Source organism: Pan paniscus, chromosome 12, assembly GCF_029289425.2.
Source record: "Pan paniscus chromosome 12, NHGRI_mPanPan1-v2.0_pri, whole genome shotgun sequence".
Taxonomy (NCBI): Eukaryota; Metazoa; Chordata; class Mammalia; order Primates; family Hominidae; genus Pan; species Pan paniscus.
The window spans coordinates 28980102-29004323 of record NC_073261.2 but is presented as its reverse complement, the minus strand read 5'-3'; the positions used below and the strand labels follow the sequence as shown (position 1 = coordinate 29004323).

Below are 24222 nucleotides of genomic sequence, written 5' to 3'. Positions count from 1 at the left end.
GAGGACATATTCTGTCTGGCAATATGCTTTGTTCAGACAGTTGTATTTGGTGTTGGATTCAACAATATTAAAAAATTGCTGGCCGGGTGTGGTGGCTTACTCCTGTAATCCCAGCACTTTGGGAGGCCAAGGCGAGCGGGTCACGAGGTCAGGAGTTCAAGACCAGCCTGGCCAACATGGTGAAACCCCATCTCTACTAAAAATACAAAAATTAGCCAGGCGTGGTGGCGGGAGCAGTAATCCCAGCTACTCGGGAGGCTGAGGCAGGAGAACGGCTTCAACCTGGGAGGCAGGGGTTGCAGTGAGCCGAGATAGCACCACTGCACTCCAGCCTGGGCAAAAGAGCAAGACTTCATCTCTGGGGGAAAAAAATTGCCGTCAAACCACTGTCACTGTCCATTCTACATACTAAAATACATCCATAAAGTAAGAAAGGTAGTGGGTCCTTACAAAAACACAAGAAAACGGGGTTTAGAAATTATTTGACTTTAAAGATCTGTGATTCTAGGATATCTGTGTATCATTACCTATTCATGTACAATCTACCTTCTCACTGATTCCATATAAAGTTTGCTCTCTACTGTAAGTATAGGCCAACTACTAACAGCAGTGCAAACTGTGACCCACATATACACATTCTACTTTGTATTTCTACCATTTCATATTCACATTCTATCCTTTGCTGGCCCCATTATTAAGCTATGTATAGTGAAAACTCACCAGTGCATCAAACTGAGCAGATCATCCCCACAATCTAGTCCCCACTCCAAACTCAGAAACATTTCTCTTATGTAAATTGTTAAAAAAATTTTCCTCAGATAAGGAAAACATAACCTGTTGGATGGCCACAAAACAAGTATCCAGAAACTATTTTCTAGAAACTTTCACTAGGAATAGCCTTCTAGAAAACAGAAAATCACAATTAAGGGACAAAAATCTTACAGCTGCATTTTTTTTTTCTTCAAGTTAAATTCATTTTCATCACTTTATGTATCTTCTTAAACATCTGCACTTAAGTGGCACTTGAATGGCTCACTATATAGTATTCTGTCCTCATATAGTCACCCCAATTATTTTGCAAGGCATGAAGCCTGACCAAATTTATAAAGGTAAATTTATATTTACCGTGGGTAAATATAAATGCACCATCCAAACACCCAACAGAAGCCTAGTGCCTACACACAATTGTGGCTCCTGGAGTCCAAAGCCACCAGAGCTGGTGACACTTTCACCTGGAGGCAGCCCTGCTCCCCAGCCAGCATTCATCTTGGTGGGGACTGGGTATGAAGGTATAAAGGGAGACCCTGCAGAGGCAGCCTAGCAAGGGTAAACAGAGCTCGCATTTTACCAACTAGCGAAATTCAAGGACTGGGAATATTTCTGGGCTTCATCACACCCTCCAGATACTGCACATAACTGTCTAGCCATCTGAAGTCCAGGCCACCATTCATTAACTTAGTAGGGAAAAAGAGACTAGCCTACTGAGCACAACATAAACTCAGCTCTAGAGTGCCTGTGCTCATAAAAAGCAGTATAACAATTCAAAACGTATTTGTATTTGACTTAATTATCATTTAAAGTAAGTTCCAATTCCTTGGCCACAGCATCAAGTGACAATGAAAACCATTAAAACATAATTCTGTTAATGAGAAAGGCAAAGTTAGCCGGGGAGGAAAAGTTTGGCATGTCATGAATGGAAAACAGTTTAAAATATAAGCATGCACATTTGAACTTAATGCTTTTTAACTTAAATATACTTTAAATAAAATAATTAGCAAATTAAAAAAAAACTATTATGATTAGACGATGCTGAGCTCAAATATTTTTTCTTCAGATTAGATGCCTGAATAGCCACAACTCTGAATCAAGACTAAAAAGATGTAACTAGGCCAGGCGCAGTGGCTCACGCCTGTAATCCCAGCACTTTGGGAGGCTGAGGCGGATGGATCACGAGGTCAGTTAGCCATCCTGGCTAACACGGTGAAACCCTGCCTCTACTAAAAAAATACAAAAAAATTAGCCGGGTGTGGTGGCGAGTGCCTGTAGTCCCAGCTACTTGGGAGGCTGAGGCAGGAGAATGGCGTGAACCCGGGAGGTGGAGCTTGCAGTGAGCCAAGATGGTGCCACTGCACTCCAGCCTGGGCAACAGAGCGAAACTCCGTCTCAAAAAAAAAAGAAAAAAAAAAAGATGTAACTGATCTAAGACTCTGTTTCGTTTTGAAATTATTGAATACTTTAACACTTGCCAGCAATGTGTAAGGGCTTGCTGTGTGATATAGGTAAAAATGTCTGTGTTTGGTTGACAAGGAAAAAAAAAAATGAAGACTTCTCTTTTTAATTATTACTCCCTCTACTTTTACAACTATTCCAATTATTTCAAAACGATTTTTTAAATTATGAGGAATATACATATATATGTGTGTGTGTGTTTCTTCCTATACTGAAACAGCCAATTATAATTATGGTTTCAGATCACTATAAGACGAAGACCTATACAAAAAGTTGGTGCTAACAAGTTGACAACACTCTTACCACTTTTAAGTGAAGAGATATTAAGAATGCCAATAATTCAATTATTTACTTATAATTGAATAGGCAAATGGGTTTTAACACTAAAAAAACTGAGTATCAGGAAGTATGGATTACAAGATATTTTTCTTAGCAATAAAAACAAAAGATTAGAGGAAATAAATATTGAAGTCCTCTTCCATTAAAAAAAAATCTAGTTCTTTTATTTCACTCTTCAAAAGACAGTAAAAATGATGATCCCCAATTTCTTTTGGTTCCTACTACATGACCTATTGGTTCTCATCAGGGAACTAGTAAGCTGTTTGTTTAAAGTCATCTAGCACTGGTGGGGGGTTGTGGGGGGCATAAATGAAATGATTAAGGCTAAAACCTCATAACACGTCTGTAACATTTAAATCACTGGCCTGACTGGCAGGTCTGAATCCACTTCAAAAGATTATAGTTCAAAAAATTATATAAAAATAATTAACCAAATTATTCATTAAGAATTATAACACACAACTTCTACATACCTGGCCTCATAACTACAAGATGCAATTTCAGCCCTTGACAAAACAGAATCAATTCCATTTGCTTGTGCAGAATCTGGATTCTCCCACAATGATGAATCTGGTATATCTGCTTTAAAAATAAAAAAAAATTAATGGTTATACGTTATAAACTGATTTTCCCTAACTTTTTCAAGAAATTTGTTTTCCATTACTTTCATATAAAAATGTTTAGTAAATTCCAAATACAGTTATCTCTATTGGTATTATCTCCTTATCTAATAAAAGAAAACTCTAAAATGGTTCGCTTCCATTATATTCTTCATCAGCAGATAAAAACTTATAATAAATTCAAAGTGTCCTGGGAGGTTGTTTTTTTTTTTTAAATACACCAGAAGATAAATATAAAATATCCTATAACACACAGTCCCTGGAGGTGGACATGGATGAGAAGTGATCAGGGAGATGAACTCCCTCCTATAACCTTAAAAGGACTGTACAGCTCTCGGTAGTGGGGAAAAGTTAATGAAAAATATAAATTTCTCTGAATATTCTTTGCTGTTTCCTAAAAGAACTATCTGTAAAACTTAAAGCTAACTAACGGGTACAACAAACATGAAATTCCTACCATCTATCTGATCAAACAATAATTTAGTAGGTCACAAACCATGAAGAGGTTTCATCCTAAATTCAAGCTTTTTCTTTTGTACACATGTCACATTATCCCCCGCTACAGGTAATTGTATTTTGGTTTAATAATGCATGTTCAATTAAAAACATTCAAGTGTGATCAGAGTATCGATGCTTTAGAGAACACAACTGGAGCCTAGTGTGGCTTACCAACATCTCTTAATATCCAAACCAAATTTACAACTTTACACAAGAAAACAAAACCACACATTCTGGAGAGCCTACTGGCTGCATGCCACTTTACTTCCTTTGCCACCTTTAGCTTCACTAGTAATTGAGAAATAAATTAAAACACAACTTCATCATAGGTCTCTTGGGATACTACTATTAGGTTCCAGGAAGAGTATGCTGTAAAAAAAAAAAAATCACATTCTAAAACCACAACCTCAGCCACATCTCTACTATTATAAACAAAAGTACCATTAGTAAAACAAACCCAAAATATATCACTTCAGCTATTCCAGACAAATCTATTTTGAGTGCACTGTAACAATACATAACTAAGAAACCCAGCATTTCTCTTTTGTTTATTTCAGACTTACTGTTCTGTGAAGTCAGCCACGTTAATGCACCACCAGGAAAACTGGCAAAGTCTCTGGCTTCATGGGCTTAAACAACTCTTCCTGGTTTGACCAGTAAGCATCAGCATCTTTCATCTAACTATGCAACCCATACAAGCATTTCTGGATTTCGGCAACCATATATACACAGCACAAACGCAAATCAAACTGACTGACATCTCAGTGGGGTCAAATCCTACTTGCTTCAAAACAGCAGAGTGTGTAATGTGAGCTATAGTTTCTGACATATGAATAACGTATGCTAGCTATACTATTACAAATTAAAGACAGAATCCCAAGCAGATTACCCAGTGTTTCTGGAGGGTTTTAAAAGGCTAAATATAAATTTTAATAGTCCATTCATCTAAGCTGAAAAACTGTAAGAATTTCAGGACTGTCAGTATCACACTTCAACAGAGGGTGCTACTAGACCCCAAAAAAAGGAGTGCTGAAGCTTGAACAGCCACAACCAACTGTCTTTCCAAGGTGTAACCATGAGTTATGCCTTACAAGTTGGAGAATTACCTGACTTTGGTATCTGAAGGGCTAGTTATCTAAGATATTGTCTTGAAAATAACAGAAAACTTATGCTTGAGGAGAGAACAGTCTCTGTGGTCCATGCGCCCCCAGTGCCCTGGCCTGAGAGGCAGCACCATCGTGTTCCTCTCCATTGGGCTGGCTGACCTGTTCCACAGTGCAGCAGAGTGCGTGGGTCCCTCCACGAGCGGAGTGAGTTGCTTCATGTGAGATTCAGGGAAATGCAGGGACACACTGTCCTCACTGGAGGGCAAAGTAGAGAACTGCTCATCAAAACTTGACAAACTAGACGGGCACATGGAGAATGTGGAGGAACGGTTGGAGAAATCAGAGGCCAGGACCCAAGTCTGTGAAAAAGAAATCGCTGAGAATAAATCTATGACTAATACGATTTTTAAAACTGTTGTTCTTTAGAATGAAAACTGAAGTTGTCGATGGGATAGAAAACATCTGTATCCTGGAAATCCAGGAAGGGGTAAAAGGCCCCAACCATGAAATCTGGAGCATAAATTGTTCCAAACAATGAGATCATCAATGAGAAGTGTGACTACTGAGTACTGCTCAGGAAGCAGCCTCCAAAAGAAGTCATGGATGGATGAGATACCCTGGTTGCACGGGGCTAATTAAAGAGTTTTTGGATATGACAACTAAGAAACTAAAGTTTCAAAAAGGACTAAGGATGCTATTTGTCCTAATACTTTGTCTAGACATATAAGCCAAACATTAGAACTGATCTTTTGTTTTTCAAAGCTAGTGCACAGAAGCCAAAGATTCAAATTCCTAAACCGATCCTCAATATTTTTATATTTGGTGCCATGTCTGATAATGACCCAGAGAAAGAAAGATCAGGGAATAACAAGCAAAGAGGAACAAAAGCACTGAAAAAAGTTCTGAGCACAAGCTTAGTTGTAATCAAACTTTATAATAAAGGATAATCTATTCATTTTATATGTAGCAAATATTCTGGTGAGCTCCTAATACGTGAAAAGGCTTAGGATATAAAAGTAAATGACATCAAGTTAAAGTAAGAGTATAAAATACAAACTGTCATATAATCTTTTTCTAGTGACGGGACAATCTCCTTTTGACAATTTTCAATGGCAAGTGAAATTTAAATATTTCTCCTAATATTACCTTCTGGTTTACCACCCACATTTAGATGTGAAGGGGATGTGATTATAGAAGGTCATTAAAATGTTATAAAAATTAGGTGACTAAACTGATGAAGACAAGTAACCAATGACAGTACTGTGTTAATAAACCATTTATAGTAAGATTGTAACAGAAGAAAAGACAAAAGAGGACTAGCTCTCTGCTACTCCTAAGGAATGTGAGCTTGTCAAGGTCAAAATTTTAAATGTAGGCTGCCGATAAAAGGACGTGTGTAACAAGACTACCTACCAGAGAGACTCTGAGCACTGAAGATGCTACTGCAAGTATATACATGGTGGTTTTTCTTCTTTCAGCATTCTTTAGTATTTCATAAATGCCTAATATATGACAAGTATTGTGTACTTCCTTAAGCTATTTCTTATTTTCTAGAACTTAAGATTTCATCGTTTAATAGCACACAGAAAATACAAAAAGAAAAACCAACCTACCACAAAAACCATACTACCAATACCTAAGAAACTACCTATACCATAATACAACTAAATCTCAACAAGTTCAGTAACAGCTACTCCACATCTACTCATGACACACAAAATTCTAGAATCTCAAAAATCTCTGAAAAGATTTAAAGACCAAGAAAACCTTTATAAAACTTGGAAATAAGTGTACACGCAAAGCATAAATATGTATCTGCAATTATGTTATTTCATACTTAAGACCACATAAACAGATGATCAAAACCAACAAAAAGACTATAATCCCAAAAAAGTCCTCAGAGATGTTCGCTGGCTTTCCTTTTGCCTTAATTTCATTGGAGTCATTGTGACAAGCCCAAAGTTTTATAACTGACAAGGGCACTGAAATAACTGCAATAAAACTAAACTGCATGCTTTCCATTTCACTGTATATCTAACTTCTGACTACTTTCTGGGTAATATATTTCTGAGACACTAATTTAAAAAATTCTCTTCGGCTTTGCAAAACAACCATGAGAAAACTAATCAGTTATCAAAAAAAATTTAATTTCTAAGAAAACATTTCTCAGTGAATTTACTCAGGGGAAAAAAGCAATAGACACATGAAAATCTTAATAAGTATTATGACTAGTACAACTTATGATTTTGCTTATTAATATCCAAAATTAAAAAGTCAAGAGAGGCAACAAGGTTATTTCTCGTAACAAATAGGTTCACTAAAGCATATGGAGAATGATTACTGGTGTTTACTTTTAATTCCAATAAATTAAAAGTTCTACTGTTTGTTATTCTACTTCCTCATACAAATCTTGAGCAACACAAACTTTAACATTCTTACTGTGATACAATAACCAAATGACCAGTAATTAACTCTCACAATAGAAAGAGGCTTCTTTAAATTCTGCCCATGATTTTTATCCCCAATCTAAATTTATACAAAGCAAATTAATCATATCTTGTAAAACATTCTTCACTCTCTACTTCAGGAAACTATCACCCTCCAATTCAACAAAACCTAACAGTGACATCCTTAAAACCCCTGAATGAAAAAGCTAACTGCTACAACTCTGCTCTCATTTCTATAACAACCATGCCAATAGCAAAATCCAGAAGCCATCCACAGGAGCACTAAGACTTCAAAGAGAGCTCATTTGTACCTGCTTTGCCTTTCAGGATTTTATTCTGGTAATACTGCCACTCCAGCTGGGGGTTAGCGCCAGGACGTAAAGGTGCCCTTCCTGTGCCTCTGTTACTTGTAACAGCCACTGGTTTTCCTGTGAGGAAAATATTAAATTATTTCTGCATGTGGTACAGGAATGTTAACAACATGTAAGCAAAAATTTTTCAAAGGATTTTAAAAACATGCCTTTTTTTCTTTAGCTTTACTTAGACATTAATCCTTAAAGAAGCTAACACTTTAAAGATTATCAATCACCATGTAAATGTCATTTAAGTTTCTTAGCACCTCCAGAAAAGCCAATTATTTGTGACCATTTTGATACATTTATTCAACCTGAAAGCAGCAGTCAACTCAGCCTTCCCTGGTTTTTGTTTGATTTCGTACTGTAGGAAACAGGCAACTCAAGAGTCTAGATTCAGACTTAAGTAGTGGGGAAAGAAAAACTAAATATTTTTTTTTTGTATTTCTAGAGTTAACATCTATACTTATCTCTCAATTTTACAGCAACAGAAACTAAATACATATGCATAGGAATCACAATCTGACCTACCACATTATCAAACATGAGCATACAGCCCCTCAATTTTTGCTTTAGTATAAACTTACTTTCCTGTATCATTTCCTTTTGTATGCATGTTAAGTTACAAGATTACTATAAATTTGTAAAGCAATAGCAGGGATAAATATATATTTACTTAATGCATTATTTTGAGGACCAAGAAATAAAATCAACAAAGGCATTAAGAAGTTACTCTATGAAAATCAATTATTTAACATTCTAAAAACTCCTTTCAGAGCTGAGGAACTACTACCCATGACAAAAATAAAGTCCTGGTTTTAACACAGCAGCTTCTGTGCCATAGTGATTCCTTATTTAAGGGAAGAATTGATTCTCAGAAGAAAACACTAAGTTATCTCTTTCAGACAGAGGTAAACACTGAAAAACCCAGAATGTATGCTTTTTAAAATACTGACTAGTTCACAAATATCTGCAATTTCACTAAGACAAAGACTGTCCAGACGACTTAACACATTTTAGCAATATTCAATAATGCAAAACTATCCTACAATCAAAAAGTTGGGATGTTCATGGGCATCAGGACAGTTAATCAAGTTATTTGCTCAAGAGAAAGCATAGTGACCCAAGTCTCAAAGACAAGAGCCACCATAAAATTTCCATTCATTAACAAGGAATAAATACAGATAAAAATTTAGAAAATGCCCAATACAGATCCTGCCTACATTAGTCTTCAATGACATATCCTTCAGCTGAAGATGAATATTCTTCCCTGAAGATCCCTATAGGGAGAAAGAAAAACTCTAATTTCCCTATACCTTCCCTGATAATCGAATATAGAAAATTTGGAAGAACCGATTTTCCCAAGGAAAATCAGAATTTTTTAAAAAAAGATTTTGTAATCTCTTTGAATATATATTTATAACAATATATCAGTTTTCTTAAAACATAAGCAAGAATACAGACCTTTGAGATCTGGTCTATTTCGTATACCCACTGATACAAAGAAGCAATCCATATCAACATGCATTATACAGCTCTGATGTCTGGGAGAATTCAATACTGACATATCTCCTAGAAGGAAAAAGACAGCATTCAAACCCCAAGCTAATTTTTACTATTTAAAACATCAGGTCTAGTTAATTTTAGAAATTATATTTAAAACATGCTTACACCCAGAATGGAGTCTTTTTAAAAAACCAGAATTGAGTACAAATTATTTCTATCACCTCAAGAGAAGCCAAATTTAATTAAGTCTCTAATTAGTTTGTCAAAAAGTGCATCTTAAAATTATTTCATTGTGCTGATTATTTTATAAAAATACAAAGGTGTTGGCATACATTTAGTTACATGAAGCTAAGTAAAACTTTTTTTGATGATCACTATTCCATGCAATCTACAAACGCGCCTGGATAAAATAACAACAATAAAAGTGACTACTATTATCCAGTGCTTGGTAGGTGTCAGGCACTGCTGTTAAGAGGTTTATGTGTATGTATTTATTTAAATTCTCACAACTATGAGGTAGGTAATCGTATCATCTCCATCTTGTAGACTAAAAGTTTAAGTCACATAGCCTATTATTAAATGGTTGAGCTGTGATTCTGTCTCAAGCAGTCTGATTTCAGAGCCTTTAAACTACCATGTTGCTGTTCTAAGTACTTGAAAAACAGTCTATAAAATGTAAATTTGTACATTTTTATCCTTATGCCATTAAATACTATTAAAGATCAGAGCTGAATGACATATACCACATTTAAGGAGATAAAGGTGAGTGTCCTCACCTAAGGACAAAAGCTTCTAATCATCCTGAGCTACAAAGAGATTCATCAGGGTCATTTTAACCCTAATCCAGGCACAAGCAGAGCTTTCCTCTATTATCAGTCTCATCCTTAGCCTGTTCGTCTGGTCCTCTAAGATACACAAATCCTGGAAAAAGAACCCTGGGCTTGTAAAAAGTTCTGATCTCATAAAGGAGTTTTTCTCAGGCTTAAAAATATTAGTACTGAGGGACAGTCTTTATAATAGGCTTCCAAAAACAGATATCCCCTAACAGTTTTGGACCACTCCATTTACCAAACTGTGACTGTGATAGCATGTACCTAATTCTCCCCCAACTTTTTGTGTTTTTTTTTGAGATAGGGTCTCACTCTGCTGCCCAGTCTGGAGTGCAGTGGTGCGATCTGCAACCTCAACCCCTAGGGCTCAAACAATCCTCCCGCCTCAGCCTCCCAAGTAGCTGAGACCGCAGGTGCGTGCCACCACGCCCAGCTAATTTTTTTTTTCTTTTTGGTAGAGACACGGTCTCACTGTGTTGCCCAGGTTGGTCTTGCACTCCTGGGCTCAAGCAATCCTCCCGCCTCGGCCTCCAAAAGTGTGCGAATTACAGGCATGAGCCACTGTGCCCAGCCTGCTCATGTATTCTTAAGCTCACAACCCCATGAGGCAAACATCATGGACTATCTATCACTTCTATTCACAAAGAAAACTAAGACTCAGAGAGGTGAACTAACTTGCCCATAGTCCTGCAGCATAAGAGTGGCAGAGTAAGGATTTAGATTCATGCTAAACTATCTAACTCCAAAGCCAGATACTTCCTTACTACCCTCTATATTATCTCAAGAAATGATTCATAAAATAATCTTAATCACAATTCTGCTGTATAAAAGTATTTTTCAAAATATCATATAAACATAATGCAAACAACTCAAAATAACGCTTTTAAACATTCAAGTAGTACAGAATGCATAAGCCAGTATCTACCAAATGCTTTCATACAATAACAAAATTTCTCATTTTATTCCCATTCACAGAACTAATTAATCATAGTTCTTAGAAGCATTAAGAATTAAATAACCTTCAGGTAACAAGGCCAAGACATGATGTAAGGATAATCTAGTATCTATATTATTCTGAAATATTTCATAAGTACCAAAAAGCATTTTTTGACTAAAAGCACATAGAAATACATCAAACTCAGTAAAACATAATAGAAAACACCCCACATAGAGTCTCTATCCCTTTCTAGGACAGAACCATGAGCTTCTCTCTATACCTCAGTTTCCACAGCTGTAAATTATAGTATTAATCTCTGAGGTCTCTCCCCATAAAAAAATCCTATAATCTGTAAAAGGAACTAAAATTTCAAACCAGATACTAATTTATAATGACTGGCCCAGAAAAACAGTCTGCTACTGTGTGTGCATTTGTTTTTGATGACAAGAAAAGTATTAAAAAACAAAATACAACGAACCAATGTACTTAGATGTGAAATAATCTCACTGAAAGTTTACCACTGTTAATTACAACAGCTCTATGTCAAAATTAATTAAAAAATCATTATGATGCAAGCTTCTAGAAATTAACAATTACTCTTATCAAACCAATTTCATTCTTACAGGAGTTTAAGCACTGGATAGATGTTATATTAACACAGTTCAAAACTTCACCAACTGATAAGGTCTACGTGAGGAATGAATGCTCAGAATCCCAACCATCTTACTGTTTAAATTCTCTGAAAATTTTCAGTCAGCCACAATTATATCTAATTGTTTTAAAAATATTTTAATAAATTAGCTTTCTATGTTATGCTTACTGTAACTTACATGATTTGACATACTTAGAGACTTTTATGATAACTTCATATTGACCAGAAATACCAATAATAGCATAAGAGCAAAATGATCAAGCATGACTGTTTCTTAAGAAGACAATTTTAATAAGTATCTACCTGTGTCAGTTACAACAAGTGCAGACCTGCCTGTTTTCATTTTTTTTAACTTTTCCCTTCCTGGAAAGATACCATTACTTTGTCTTTGTAGGGTATTGACAAACTCAGTCAATTCACACTTCCACATTGATATGTGATGCAGTCTTGAATGAGAATAGAAGTTTGAAATAAAATTGCAGTCTGAAGGTTTGGATGGCACTGAAGGTGCTGCCTTGCTAAAAGTAGACACTGAAGAAGTGCTTTTTGTGCTTGAAGGCCCCTGAACAGTGGAGTGGTGAGCACCATTGATTTTAGTGTTACTGTGCAAAGGTGATAATGAGAAAGAATTAGTTCTGTGTGGATTCCGCAAAGCATCTGTGTTTCTGGTGCTTTGCTGCAACTGCTGCAGAGTGCAGTCTCTGAAATCAGTGCTGCTCTTCTCAGCCTTATCCTCCTCCTGGGAAGAGGCTGGAGAAAGCCTGCTGGCAACACTGTTGACCATGGGCACCAAGCAATCCTGTGTCTTTAAGGCACCATTAGAGCTAGGAGTGTGTCCATTAAAAATGGCAGTGCTCCCTCCGGGATGCGGAATTCCATTCTGTTTCCTTCCCGGAGAGGTCTGCTCCAGATCCACAAAACTAAAATCATTATTTTCATCTTCTTCATTCCAACTGTTCATGCCATTGACTTTGACTTCATTTTCCGTTTCAATCTTCTTAACGATGTGATTTCTAAAGCAGGAAAAAATTTTTGAGTTAATAATATCTGACTTTTAGGTTAAAACAATTTTTTCATTTCATCATTTTCTTAGTGGTACACAGTTTGGTATTTCCCCCTTTAAAAACAGAAAATTATTATATTGAATATTGACAATGAAAAAAAAAAAACCCTGAAACTTAAACCACAAACTTTATATTCTGATTTGACAAAAGATCATTCTTTGCAAAAGTAGCAAGATAACTAGAAAAATTCTAGAATATTAACAGCCCTTTAGGTGTTTTTTGTTTGTTTTTTATTTTCACTTCAGATAGTCCCAAAGAAGAAATAAAATAGAACATTTCTCATGGCTGAAGAAAAACCCAAAAAACTTTTCAGTTATTTTTCCCATAAAAAATTAATTGGAATCTATAAGCTCTAAATACCCAGTTCTGAAGCACAGTGCTTGGCATTTACTACATGGTCAATAAATATCTGCTGAATTAATATACTACAAATAACTTTCATAAAAATGGATTTAAAAACCTTACTTGAATTCTTATTCCTAGTTTTAGTTTTTATGAAAGGTACTATTCAACACATTAAATCTAATACGAAACCAGATGGTTTCAGTAGGAAAAAAACTGACTATATTGATTAACCTATTAATGAGCTAATTGTTGCACAAATAGACAAAAAGTAAAGCCATGTCAATGTGTGGGGGTAATTCAGTAAAATTTACACCTAGAAAAATAAGGACGCTTGCCTTACTGACAAGGGAAATTGCACTTCATTTCTAAGAAATGCATTATTTAGATGCCAGGGTGGTACAAGGCAATCTGGACCAAGTTTCCTGATGACAGCTTTATAAATGCAGAACCTATGACAAATGTTATGCTAAAGTCACATCCTGGCTCCTCTAGACGTTTGTTTAAAAATGCATTCACGAGAATCATCTAAGTAACAAAAACAAAAACCTGAATTACAAAGCAGTAATTCATTCTACTTAGGAATGTCCAAATGTCCATAGCATTAATTCAATTACAGCGCAGGCTCCAGATGAAGGGCTGCCCTACAGAGTAGTAAGCCACAGGTGAAATTACCACAGTATTATCAGGTTCCACCTAAAGCCCCTCACCCTAATACCAACTTGGTTTATTAGTAATGAGAGCCTGACTACACAGAAAAGTCCCACAAGCTGGATGATCACCCATTTCTGGGTTAGCTCAGGCTCTGGCTAAACATCATATGAAATGTGACAGGCAACTCTGAGTAGATGCCATGCTCACAGATGATCACGCCAGTGATGGGGAAAAAGACAAAGTAGATATGATTAGAAGAAGAAAAAAAGAAAACCTAATTTGTCACATGCAGAGAAAGTTCAGCCTCTTGAGATAAACAGAATGCAAGGGAGCAAGAAGTCACAGATGAGCATTTCAAAGAAATGTACAAAATGTACTGAATATACCCCCCCAAAAAACCCCAGAAAACAACAAAAGTGATGTACGTCAGAAAGTCTTACATCTAGTTTTGTGTCAAAAACATTCAGACCCTTTACATGCATTATAGCAACACATGCAACAGAAAGCCATATATTGGCAGGAAAATACATTGTTAACATACATTCTTGCTGTACTATAGTTTCTCAGCCTAGACAAATGGACATTTGCAAAGTAGCTGTACTGGAAATATCACGGGTAGAGATACATTTTTTAGGCAATGGCATAAATGTATTAAGAAGTAAAATCTAAAAGGTAATTTCTTCCTAAAGTGTCACAAAGAAGATTTTGAAAAAACATATCTATTTTCTACTTTTATTAATGTGGGTAAGAAAAGAAAGCTAAAGCTATGTATTCTGTGAAAAGGTTTTCTGGTATTATTTGCTATATACCTTGATAGCACATTAAAAAAAATTAAAAGCTACAGGTAACATGAAAAATATTTGAATATGCTTGTGAGTACAAGTTAAATTAACAAATGGCAACAAAAATTACAGAAGGCAGTGATACTGGATCCTCTCAGATTAATTAGACTCCTGGTGTTTCCGGAAAAAAATATATCCAACTCCCAAAGCAAGCAATTTAATAAATAAAGAGAAGGCTAACCATAATGAACCACCTGATATACAAGGTAAGGCAACCCACCAATTAATTGTGAAACCAATTTATCCAGGGTTGCAATTAAAAGCTTAAATCAATATTAAAAAAAAAAAAGCAGCCACATGGAATAAAGTCTAGATTCACTTTCAATTCTATAACCAAGGGTCACCAACTAAACTTCCATTTATATATTTACATATTTAGAATGTTATGAATTTTGAATTTTTCAAAAATAACCCAGAAATATTAACATTTTCATTGTCTTTCTATGCATGGAACACAACAAAAATATAGCTGGTGCAGTTAGTTCCATTTTTGAGAAAGCAATACAGCAAATTACTTGTGAGGAAATAATTACTTTCATGAAAATCCATGAAAAAAGTTATTAACAATTAAGATCCACTAGTTTAAGGTGAGAAACCAGTATGATTGTAAAAACTTACTTACATTTATGAAATTATCATCATAAAAATAATTCATTTTTAGATAAGACACTCATACACACATATTTCAACATGTTTATTATAAGTGAATGGCCAGGGTTTGTATCTGCTTCTGTCTGACTGTAACAGAGCAGGGGCCATGCTCACTGCTAAAAACCAGCTTTGTGGCCAGGCGTGGTGGCTCATGCCTGTAACCCCAGCACTTTGGGAGGCCAAGGAAGGTAGATCACAAGGCCAGGAGTTCGAGACCAGCCTGGCCAAGATGGTGAAACCCCGTCTCTACTAAAAATACAAAAATTAGCCAGGCGTGGTGGCACACGCCTGTAAGCCTAGCTACTCGGGAGGCTGAGGCAGGAGAATCACTTGAACCTGGGAGGCAGAGGTTGCAATGAGCCGAGATCATACCATTGCACTCCAGCCTCGGCAACAAGAGCAAAACTCCATCTTAAAAAAACAAAAAAAACAAAAAAAACCAACCAGCTTTGCAGTAATCCCCAACTAGACAAACTTACACCCTGTTGTTGAGCTGTTTGGCTATATTGCTTGGACCTGGCAGAGGATCCTCAGGTCTGCATACAGGATTAAAGCTGAGACCTTTCTGCACACTGGACTGCTTGGTGTACAGCTGATATGGAATGTAGGAGAGGAGTCGTCCAGCTTTGATGCTGAAACAAAAAGCAACACCAATTTAGAGTTCCATACTTGGTGACAATGAGCTTCATGAAAAATAATCAATGTCCTTAAAGATACAATATTTCACCAACAACAGGTCATCTGTTTTCCTAGTTTATTCCTTCTTGCTCGGTTTTAGTGGTCCTAATACAATATGATCTTAGAGTGGGGAAAAACTGCAAGCACAGAGCTGAACTAGTCAATATTTTAAACCTCATGACTTTAGTATTTACCACCCTGTCAACAGTTAACAGAGAATCATCAAGACTTCATCAAAATCTCATCTATTAAGGTTTTCCAGGATAAATAAACTGAATAAGGATGCTCAATTTCCAAATTCATGTCAGAAACTGTAAAATAAAAATATAGGACAAAATAAAGAATCTCAACTTCAAGAGTAATAATTTATACTATTTTTATGTATACAAGAATGGTTAAGAGCCAAGACCATTTGAAGATATGAACTCTACAAGGGCCAAAACTACCATGTACATCCTCACAGCATATCACACAACACCACTCAAATCCAGGGGAACACCAGTGTTATAACGCTAGGTGGTACTAGCACTGTAACTGAAGTTCCCAAATGTCTGCTTCCTTTTGTACTTCAGAACTAAAACTAATTTGATTGCAGTATCTAAAACTGACATTTTCTTGCTAATAAACTGAGTTATATATGGCTACTCTACCTTTAAAATTATCATTTCACTTCAAATTTAAAAATAACCAATCAATATACTTATGCTATCATCCAAATTTCAAAACAAGCTCCTTTAATATTAGAAAATATTTCAAAACAACCTCTGGATTTTAAACCTAAAATATATACCAAGGAATCATCCCTCAGTTATTTAGAAAAAGACTGATAAATAACATGATAAAAATATGTTTCTTATTGTCTCATAAATCCAAGACTTGACATTTTCATTTTCTTAAATGGTGTCACACAAAACTTTTTAAAAAACAATCATTTAAGAAATGACTGAATTGGCTTACAGAATACTAATTAAAAATAACTGAGTCAACAACTTGGAATACAGGAAAACATACTAACAGAATCTAAAAACGGAACTATATATGATACAGAGTATGTCCTTTATATAATTGTGTCAATATATATTTAACAATTCTACCTAAAGTACCTTAACCTATATCAAATGCTATAACTATTAAATTATGATGGTAAAGAACATACTATACTAGTCGCAAGACATGTAACCAAATGGATTTATGACCAGGCTAAATGTTTTACCAAAATTCAGGTTACATTAAAAATGCATTCAAAATTTCAGGTTACATTCAAATATTAGAATCGAAACCCTAAAATTCGACTATTTTTTACTTTATTCTTCCTCAAACCAACTTTTCTTCCTTTTTTTTTTTTTGAGACGGAGTCTCGCTCTGTCACCCAGGCTGGAGTGCAGTGGCGCGACCTTGGCTTCACGCCATTCTCCTGCCTCAGCTTCCCGAGTAGCTGGGACTACAGGCGCCTGCCACCACGCCCGGCTAATTTTTTGTATTTTTTTTAGTAGAGACGGGGTTTCACCGTGTTAGCCAGGATGGTCTCGATCTCCTGACCTCGTGATCCACCCGCCTCTGCCTCCCAAAGTGCTGGGATTACAGGCGTGAGCCACCGCGCCCAGCCCTTTTCTTCCTTTAATAGTTCGTCTCAATTGCCTAACTATAAATCTTTGTTCTGTGGTATTATGTATATCAAACTCACTTGCTTCCCCCACCAAAAGAAGTACAGCTACTTAATACCTGAAATAAAATCCTAACCTTAGCTTTCCATCCTTTATCATAGATAGCTATAACTAAGAGACAAGTAGAGAGTGAAACTACACCCACTGTGCCAGCTGCACATCTCAGGTAAAACCAAAAGTGCAAGGAACAAAATGCCCTATGATCATTCTCGCTTTTCCTGCCCTACTGACAGCATGCTGGAGTGATGCAGACTCTACAGGTACTCTCTATGGTCAGCACTGATCATATACAAGGGTGTCAGGCCTTATCCAGCTCCTAACAAGAGCCATGTGGCCACCCACAGAATTCTTAGGCTTACATAAGTCAGTCCATGGAGACTGCTACAAAATTAGACAGCCAATTTAAATACTGCAAGTCTCAAATCAGATATCCTCAGAGATACTCAATAAAAAGAATTAAAGCCCAATGCACTACAGTAATGTTAGTGAAGTAATGTCAGTTATAATTTGAAGCCTAAACCACTATCTATCAGTTGTATACTCCTAATTACCCCTGCTTACCCATTTATCTATCTATAGATATATAGACAGAAACATTATCTGAAAGCATATTTGTATAAGACCTTTTTAAAAATCTCTCTGGGATTAATTTCTCACATTTACTAATTTCCCCTCTTGTTCTAAGCGCAAAGGAACTGTACTGACATTTTCTACTATTCTTTCAAAACCAAAAGGAAAGGATAATAAAAAAATCCATCTTTATCCAAAAGATAATACTACACGGTTTCCTTATACACTGAGTTTTTTCATGTACATTGAAACTATATTCTGATATATATATGAAAGAGTTTACATTCTATACAACGAATCAAAACACAGTCATAGCAAGTGAAATATTCATCTATTTTGGGAAGTCTTACTCTTGCTTTGTCCTACAGCCTCTGCGTTTAGGCAGAACAAAAAAAAAAAAAACACAAGGAATGGCAAAAAAAACTCATGAGAGATAAAATTGCAATCAACTTTTATTTAAATGAGTTGCATAAGCACTCTAATATTAACACTGAATGTAATTAGAAACCAAAGTTTTGACTCATATGTAAGCACATGACAAACGTATATGGTTTGGGAGTTTAGAAAGAAAAGATAAACTGAAAGTCCTACTAGTAGATCCCATTGAGCTGGCATGAACCAGAACAATAAATTATTCTGTCTCAACTCCCAACAGATCTATGTGACCATCTAATCACGGGATATACAAATATAAAAAACCCACGCTACAAGGTTCTCAATCTACAAGGATCAACACAAAATCAAGAACAACAAAAACAAGAACAATCTGTAGCAACTTAGGACAATATTTTTAAATTATGCTCCATGACACTCCTCAGGTTTGGTGGGCCAGTGGGGTACGTCATAGCAGCTTCTCATCTATTCCACATTTCAAATTTCAAGGTAAAATTGTCTCAAGACAAAGACTGTGACAAAAATTTTTTAAACCATTACTTTTAATACACTATGTACAAGTGTGAGATTTACAAAACAAAGGTTTTAGTAAAATAATTTCACACTTTAATGTACACAGGCTCCTCATGAAAGGATTCCCTTGCCTCTTCAAAGTCAGGGCCCTATAACCATGCCTACATTAACTCAGATCTACTGACATACAGACATCAGGGAACTGAAATTAAAGCAACACCCCACATACTTACAAGTGGCAGTTCCTTTTCAAACTGCTCGAATAAAAACAAAAACTAATTATTCAGAAGAGTATGTAACGTTTATTAAATAGCTAATACCTGTTAAAATTTTTAAGTATAATAAAATCTCATTAAAACACAGCTAAGAAGACATCAACCAGGGATTAGAGTGTGAATAAAAACAGTGCCATGATTTAACCAAAAGGATTCCCTGTTACAATGACATAATGGACTCCTGGCATTTAAGATATATGCCAACACTGATCCATTTCCACATGGGCCATCTATAAAAAGCTTAATTAAATGGTAAAAAGAGGACACAAACAGGATTCAGAACACCTGGACTCTAAAACCTACTCTGTTCTTGGGCAAGTCAGTGAGCCCCACTGGCCCTGTCTCCTCAAATACAAAATGAGGCCCATAGGATATATAATCATGCTGTCCAAAATCACTCTTAATTATTTAAAGACAAATGATTAAACCTCAGTCCAGACTAAGATAAAATCCATTAAAGTGAATTTTAACTATCTAAGTTGCTTTTTCTATCTTATGATCTCCCTAGGCGCATCTGGCAAAAAGAACACGTGCAAAACAAGCAACTGTAATGGAAAATAGCATTTTCTTTTCTTTTTCTTTTTTTTGAGACAGTCTCGCTCTACCACCCAGGCTGGAGTGTAGTGGCGTGATCTCGGCTCACTGCAACCTCCACCTCCCAGGTTCAAGCAATTCTCCTGCCTCAGCCTCCTGAGTAGCTGGGATTACAGGCACCCAACACCATGCCTGGCTAATTTTTGTATTTTTAGTAGAGACAGGCTTTCCCCATATTGGCCAGGCTGGTCTTGAACTCCTGACCTCGTGATCCACCCACCTTGGCCTCCCAAAGTGGGGGGATTACATGCATGAGCTATCGCACCCGGCCGGAAAACACCATTTTCTAAGTAAATCAATTCCCCCCAGCAAGATCCCTTTCCCCTCAACTCTCCTCCTGTCCACAGAAATTCCCCATTCCCTCCAAAGCCTAACTATTGCCCCCAGATAAAAACTCTAGCTCTAGTGACAACACAGCTCAACTCTGAGTGATCCAACTTCATATACTAAGACCAAGTCCTTTGAAGAGACACATACCTAAAAGCCATTTTAATCAATACTATATCATTGATAGACAGTGGTTAGGTCATGAGACCACAGTGCAAAGGAAGGAATCAGTGGGATGTTATAGGGACGAGCCTTTGACTTTATCCCTCCAGGTTTAAAAAATCCTTAATATGTAAAATGTTATTTATTTGACTTTTTTTTTTTTTTTAGACAGAGTCTCACTTTGTCGCCAGGCTGGAGTGCAGTGGCGCGATCTCAGCTCATTGTAACCTTTGGCTACTGCAACATCTGCCTCCCAGGTTCAAGCAATTCTCCTGCCTCAGCCTCCCGGGTAGCTGGGACTACAGGCGCACGCCACCACGCCCAGCTAATTTTGTATTTTTAGCAGAGACAGGGTTTCACCAAGTTGGCCAGGATGGTCTCGATCTCTTGACCTCGTGATCTGCCTGCCTTGGCCTCCCAAAGTGCTGGGATTACAGGCGTGAGCCACCGCATCCAGCCAATATATTTGACTTTCTAGAGATAGTAATGTACTTTTGAATTTTTGGAATTTTCTAATAATTGCTAATGTTACAGAATAAAAATAAAATAGTAACAGTAGCTTCTTATATATTACACCTCTACAACATGCTAGGCACTGTGCCAGGTTGTATGGACAAATGATTTTTATTTCTCACATAACCACAGCAGGCAGATATTGGCCTTCTTTCACAAATGAGGAAACAAGGTCCTGAGTGACTGCATAAAGCTTTTATTTTTTTTCTTTTTCCTGAGACGGAGTCTTTCTCTGTTGCCCAGGCTGGTGCAGTGGCGCCATCTCAGCTCACTGGAGCCTCCCATCTCCTGGGTTCAAGCGATTCTCCTGCCTCAGCCTCCCAAGTAACCGGGATTACAGGCGCAAGCCACCACTCCCAGCTAATTGTATTTTTAGTACAGACAGGGTTTCACCATGTTGGCCAAGCTGGTCTCTGCCCACCTCGGCCTCCCAAAGTGCTGGGATTACAGGCATGAGCCACCATGCCCGGCCAAGCATAAAGTTTCTAAAATTATACCAGGTTATATGGATACTGAACTGCCGAGTTTGGAAGTTCTGAAGCCAAGTATGTCTCCAGAGCCCAGGCGCAGCCTTTTCCACCACGCTGCTTCTCCGTGAATTTATGCGGCTAAATACACTATACAAAGGAACTGAGTTAATACTTAATTTGTGGAACAGTTAATGGAGGGTGTTATAACTAGTAAAAGCAAGAACTAGAAAAAAAATTCAGCAACTGACTTAAAAAGATACGCAATCTCTCATACACTGATTATAATCTATCCATACATAAAATTACTACTTTAATATTTTACTTCTTTTATAAATCAGTAATTGCTCATATGTATTACATACCTCATGTCATTTAAAAATATAAACCACTTAAGTTTTAGCTCATCTCCAAGGTTTCAGATGACATATTTAAACTTAGGAAGTCAATATGAATGGTCACCACTGATTTACAACTTATCATTTCCAAACCAACAGCAGAGAAACCACGATATAATCATTAAAAAACAGTAAATAATACTGTGACTGTACTCCCTCCTTTCCCCCTACTCCTAGCATTCTAGGTCCACATTATCTTGATGTATTACCATGCTAAAAACCTATGTGATAGACAACATGGTATAATGTACTCATACATTACTCATTCTTTCTCTCCCAACAGAATATAAACTCCATGAGGTAGTGAAGGGATCTTTGCTTTGTTCATTGTTATTTCCCAAGAACACAGAACACTGCCTAGTCTTTAAGAGGTGCACATATATTTGTTGAATAACACGCTTGCTCCACCTTCTCCCATAACTGCTTCCTGACACTTTCCTGAGTCATCACCCCTAATTCCTGGCAAACACATTAACATGCTACTTTTATTAGGATGCCAAATCCTAGGCTATAGTATTATCAACATGAGCTTAAACAGTAGTGTTGTTTAAGACATTATTTTTCACCCTGTCAATCAGGAGGCAATATATTAGTTACAATTTTATAAAAGAAATAGAAAGGCCATGCGCAGTGGTTGTAGTCCCAGCACTTTGGGAGGCCAAGGCTGGAGGACTGTTTGAGTTTGAGACCAGTCTCGGCAACATGGTGAAACCCATCTCTACAAAAAATCAGCCAGGTGTGGTGGCGCATGCCTGTAGTCCCAGCTACTCTGGAAGCTGAGATGGGAGGGCTGCTTGAGCCTGGGAGGTTGAGGCTGCAGTGAGCCATGATCATGCCACTGCACTCTAGCCTGGGTGACAAAGCGAGACCCTATCTCAAAAAAATAAATAAATAAAAAGTATTCTAACTTTAAAAATTTATTAATTAAATTTAATAAATTAAACTTACCTTTCCACAATCCATTCTGGTCGAATTACTTTTTCCCCCTTTAATTCTTTAATTTTGGCATTGGGAAGATTTGTGGCAATAATATGTGTTGTTTTAGATCTGGAATAATATACATGGTATTGACCTCCATGCAACATCATTAGTTTTCTCAATTCCTCAGCGGAAGGATCTGCAAAATTTATATTAAAATATATTAAGAGTCTTATGTGTAAGAAGTAGAACCCTAATGAATAACTCCTTAAATAGGTCAACTTTAAGAATGTCATTGGTTCACCTTCTCCTTGGCTGTGTTGCCAGTAAACAAAGCTGGGAGGTAAATCACAAAGTGAGAAAGCTATGTTGCTTTAGTACATCCTCCTTCCCTGGCTGCCAGACAACCAACTAACACAAAAACATCTGAGAAGTGCCTAGCAGAGCAAATAGGGACCTCAAGTAATGAATCAAATACTAATAACAGTACAAATATTTTTACATTTTTTACTATACTTAGCATATGACCTTGATATTGTGTTTTTAAAAATTAACAACTATAAACCCATTTATGAATCATTTTACAAAGACTAATCCTTCCACTCCTCCAGAGTATACAAGAGGAGTCAGATAAATAATAGTTACTCATATTTACTATAAATGAGACTTACTGTAGTGCTTATTAGTAGATTTTACTTCTAGAAAGCTTTATAATTTTTATTTTTATTTAAGAAAATATCTTAAAACTTAATCAAATAGTAAATATTATCCAGCTCCCTAATATGAAATTTCATTAAGGCCAAAAAATAAAGTCCAGCAAAACAAAAAAGACTGCAAACCAAGAAACACCAATTTTTTTCAATTTTGTTTCAAATGATTTATTCTTAATAAAACTACAGAAAATATCTTATATGTCTTAAATATGGGAAATATTTTAAGAAAATATCTTAAAGACACAATGTGACTTATGCTTCCCCCTAAGAAGAAATGTCTGATTCACTAAAGTCGTATTATGGCCTGCATTACTAGCATCACATTAATCATCACTGTTCTCTTTCTTTCACCTATCATCCTAATGAATGCTCTAACTCACACCTCCCCTAACAACAGCTGTACCCAGGGGGAGTTTCCACATGTGGCTTATCGCAAGCTTAATCCCAAGCAATATAGGTCCAAGTATTTAAATAAACATTTTCATTATGACAATAATTAGGTGAGCTTTAGTTTCTAGAAGATAAAAAACTAACAGCACATACAGACATACCAGGTTTGTCTAAATTTTACAGCACAAAATTTGACATTACTGATTACAAATATCAGCACTATTCAGTAGAAAATATTATGCAAGCCACATAAATAATAATTTTCTAGTAACCTCATTAAAAACAGTAAAAAGGTGAAATTAATTTTATTTAACCCAATATATCCAAAATATTATTTCAACATGTAATCAACAGAAAAAATCTGAGATATTTACTTTCTTTTTTCTTCTTAAATCTCTGGAATCCAGTGGGTATTTTACATTTACAACGCATCTCAATTTAGAATAGCCATATTTCAAGTGCTTAACACATGTTACTAGCAGCTACCAAACTGGGCAGTGTCATACAAAGAGATTTAAAAGCATCCTTTTAAACAAAATGAATTCAAAATTAATAATGGAAGTTTTCAGGGTTAAGG

The 24222-nt window shown here is 36.3% G+C and overlaps 1 protein-coding gene across 8 annotated transcripts in view; it reads right to left on the bottom strand.

The window, feature by feature from the left end:
• Nucleotides 1-24222, bottom strand: part of REV1 (REV1 DNA directed polymerase) — an 89502-nt gene that overhangs the window by 26342 nt on the left and 38938 nt on the right. For 5 of the 8 annotated variants that reach the window (XM_003805400.4, XM_055107608.2, XM_034953664.3 and 2 more), the window contains 6 exons: nucleotides 22573-22741; nucleotides 15550-15702; nucleotides 11821-12530; nucleotides 9057-9164; nucleotides 7551-7667; nucleotides 3042-3150 (listed from right to left, as the gene is read on the bottom strand). In XM_003805400.4, coding sequence (XP_003805448.1) covers nucleotides 3042-3150; nucleotides 7551-7667; nucleotides 9057-9164; nucleotides 11821-12530; nucleotides 15550-15702; nucleotides 22573-22741 — 1366 coding nt within the window. Of the gene's footprint in view, nucleotides 1-3041; nucleotides 3151-4951; nucleotides 5112-7550; nucleotides 7668-9056; nucleotides 9165-11820; nucleotides 12531-15549; nucleotides 15703-22572; nucleotides 22742-24222 lie in introns of those variants that run through there. The other 3 variants (XM_008970912.4, XM_063594772.1, XM_063594770.1) reach the window with 3 other exon arrangements.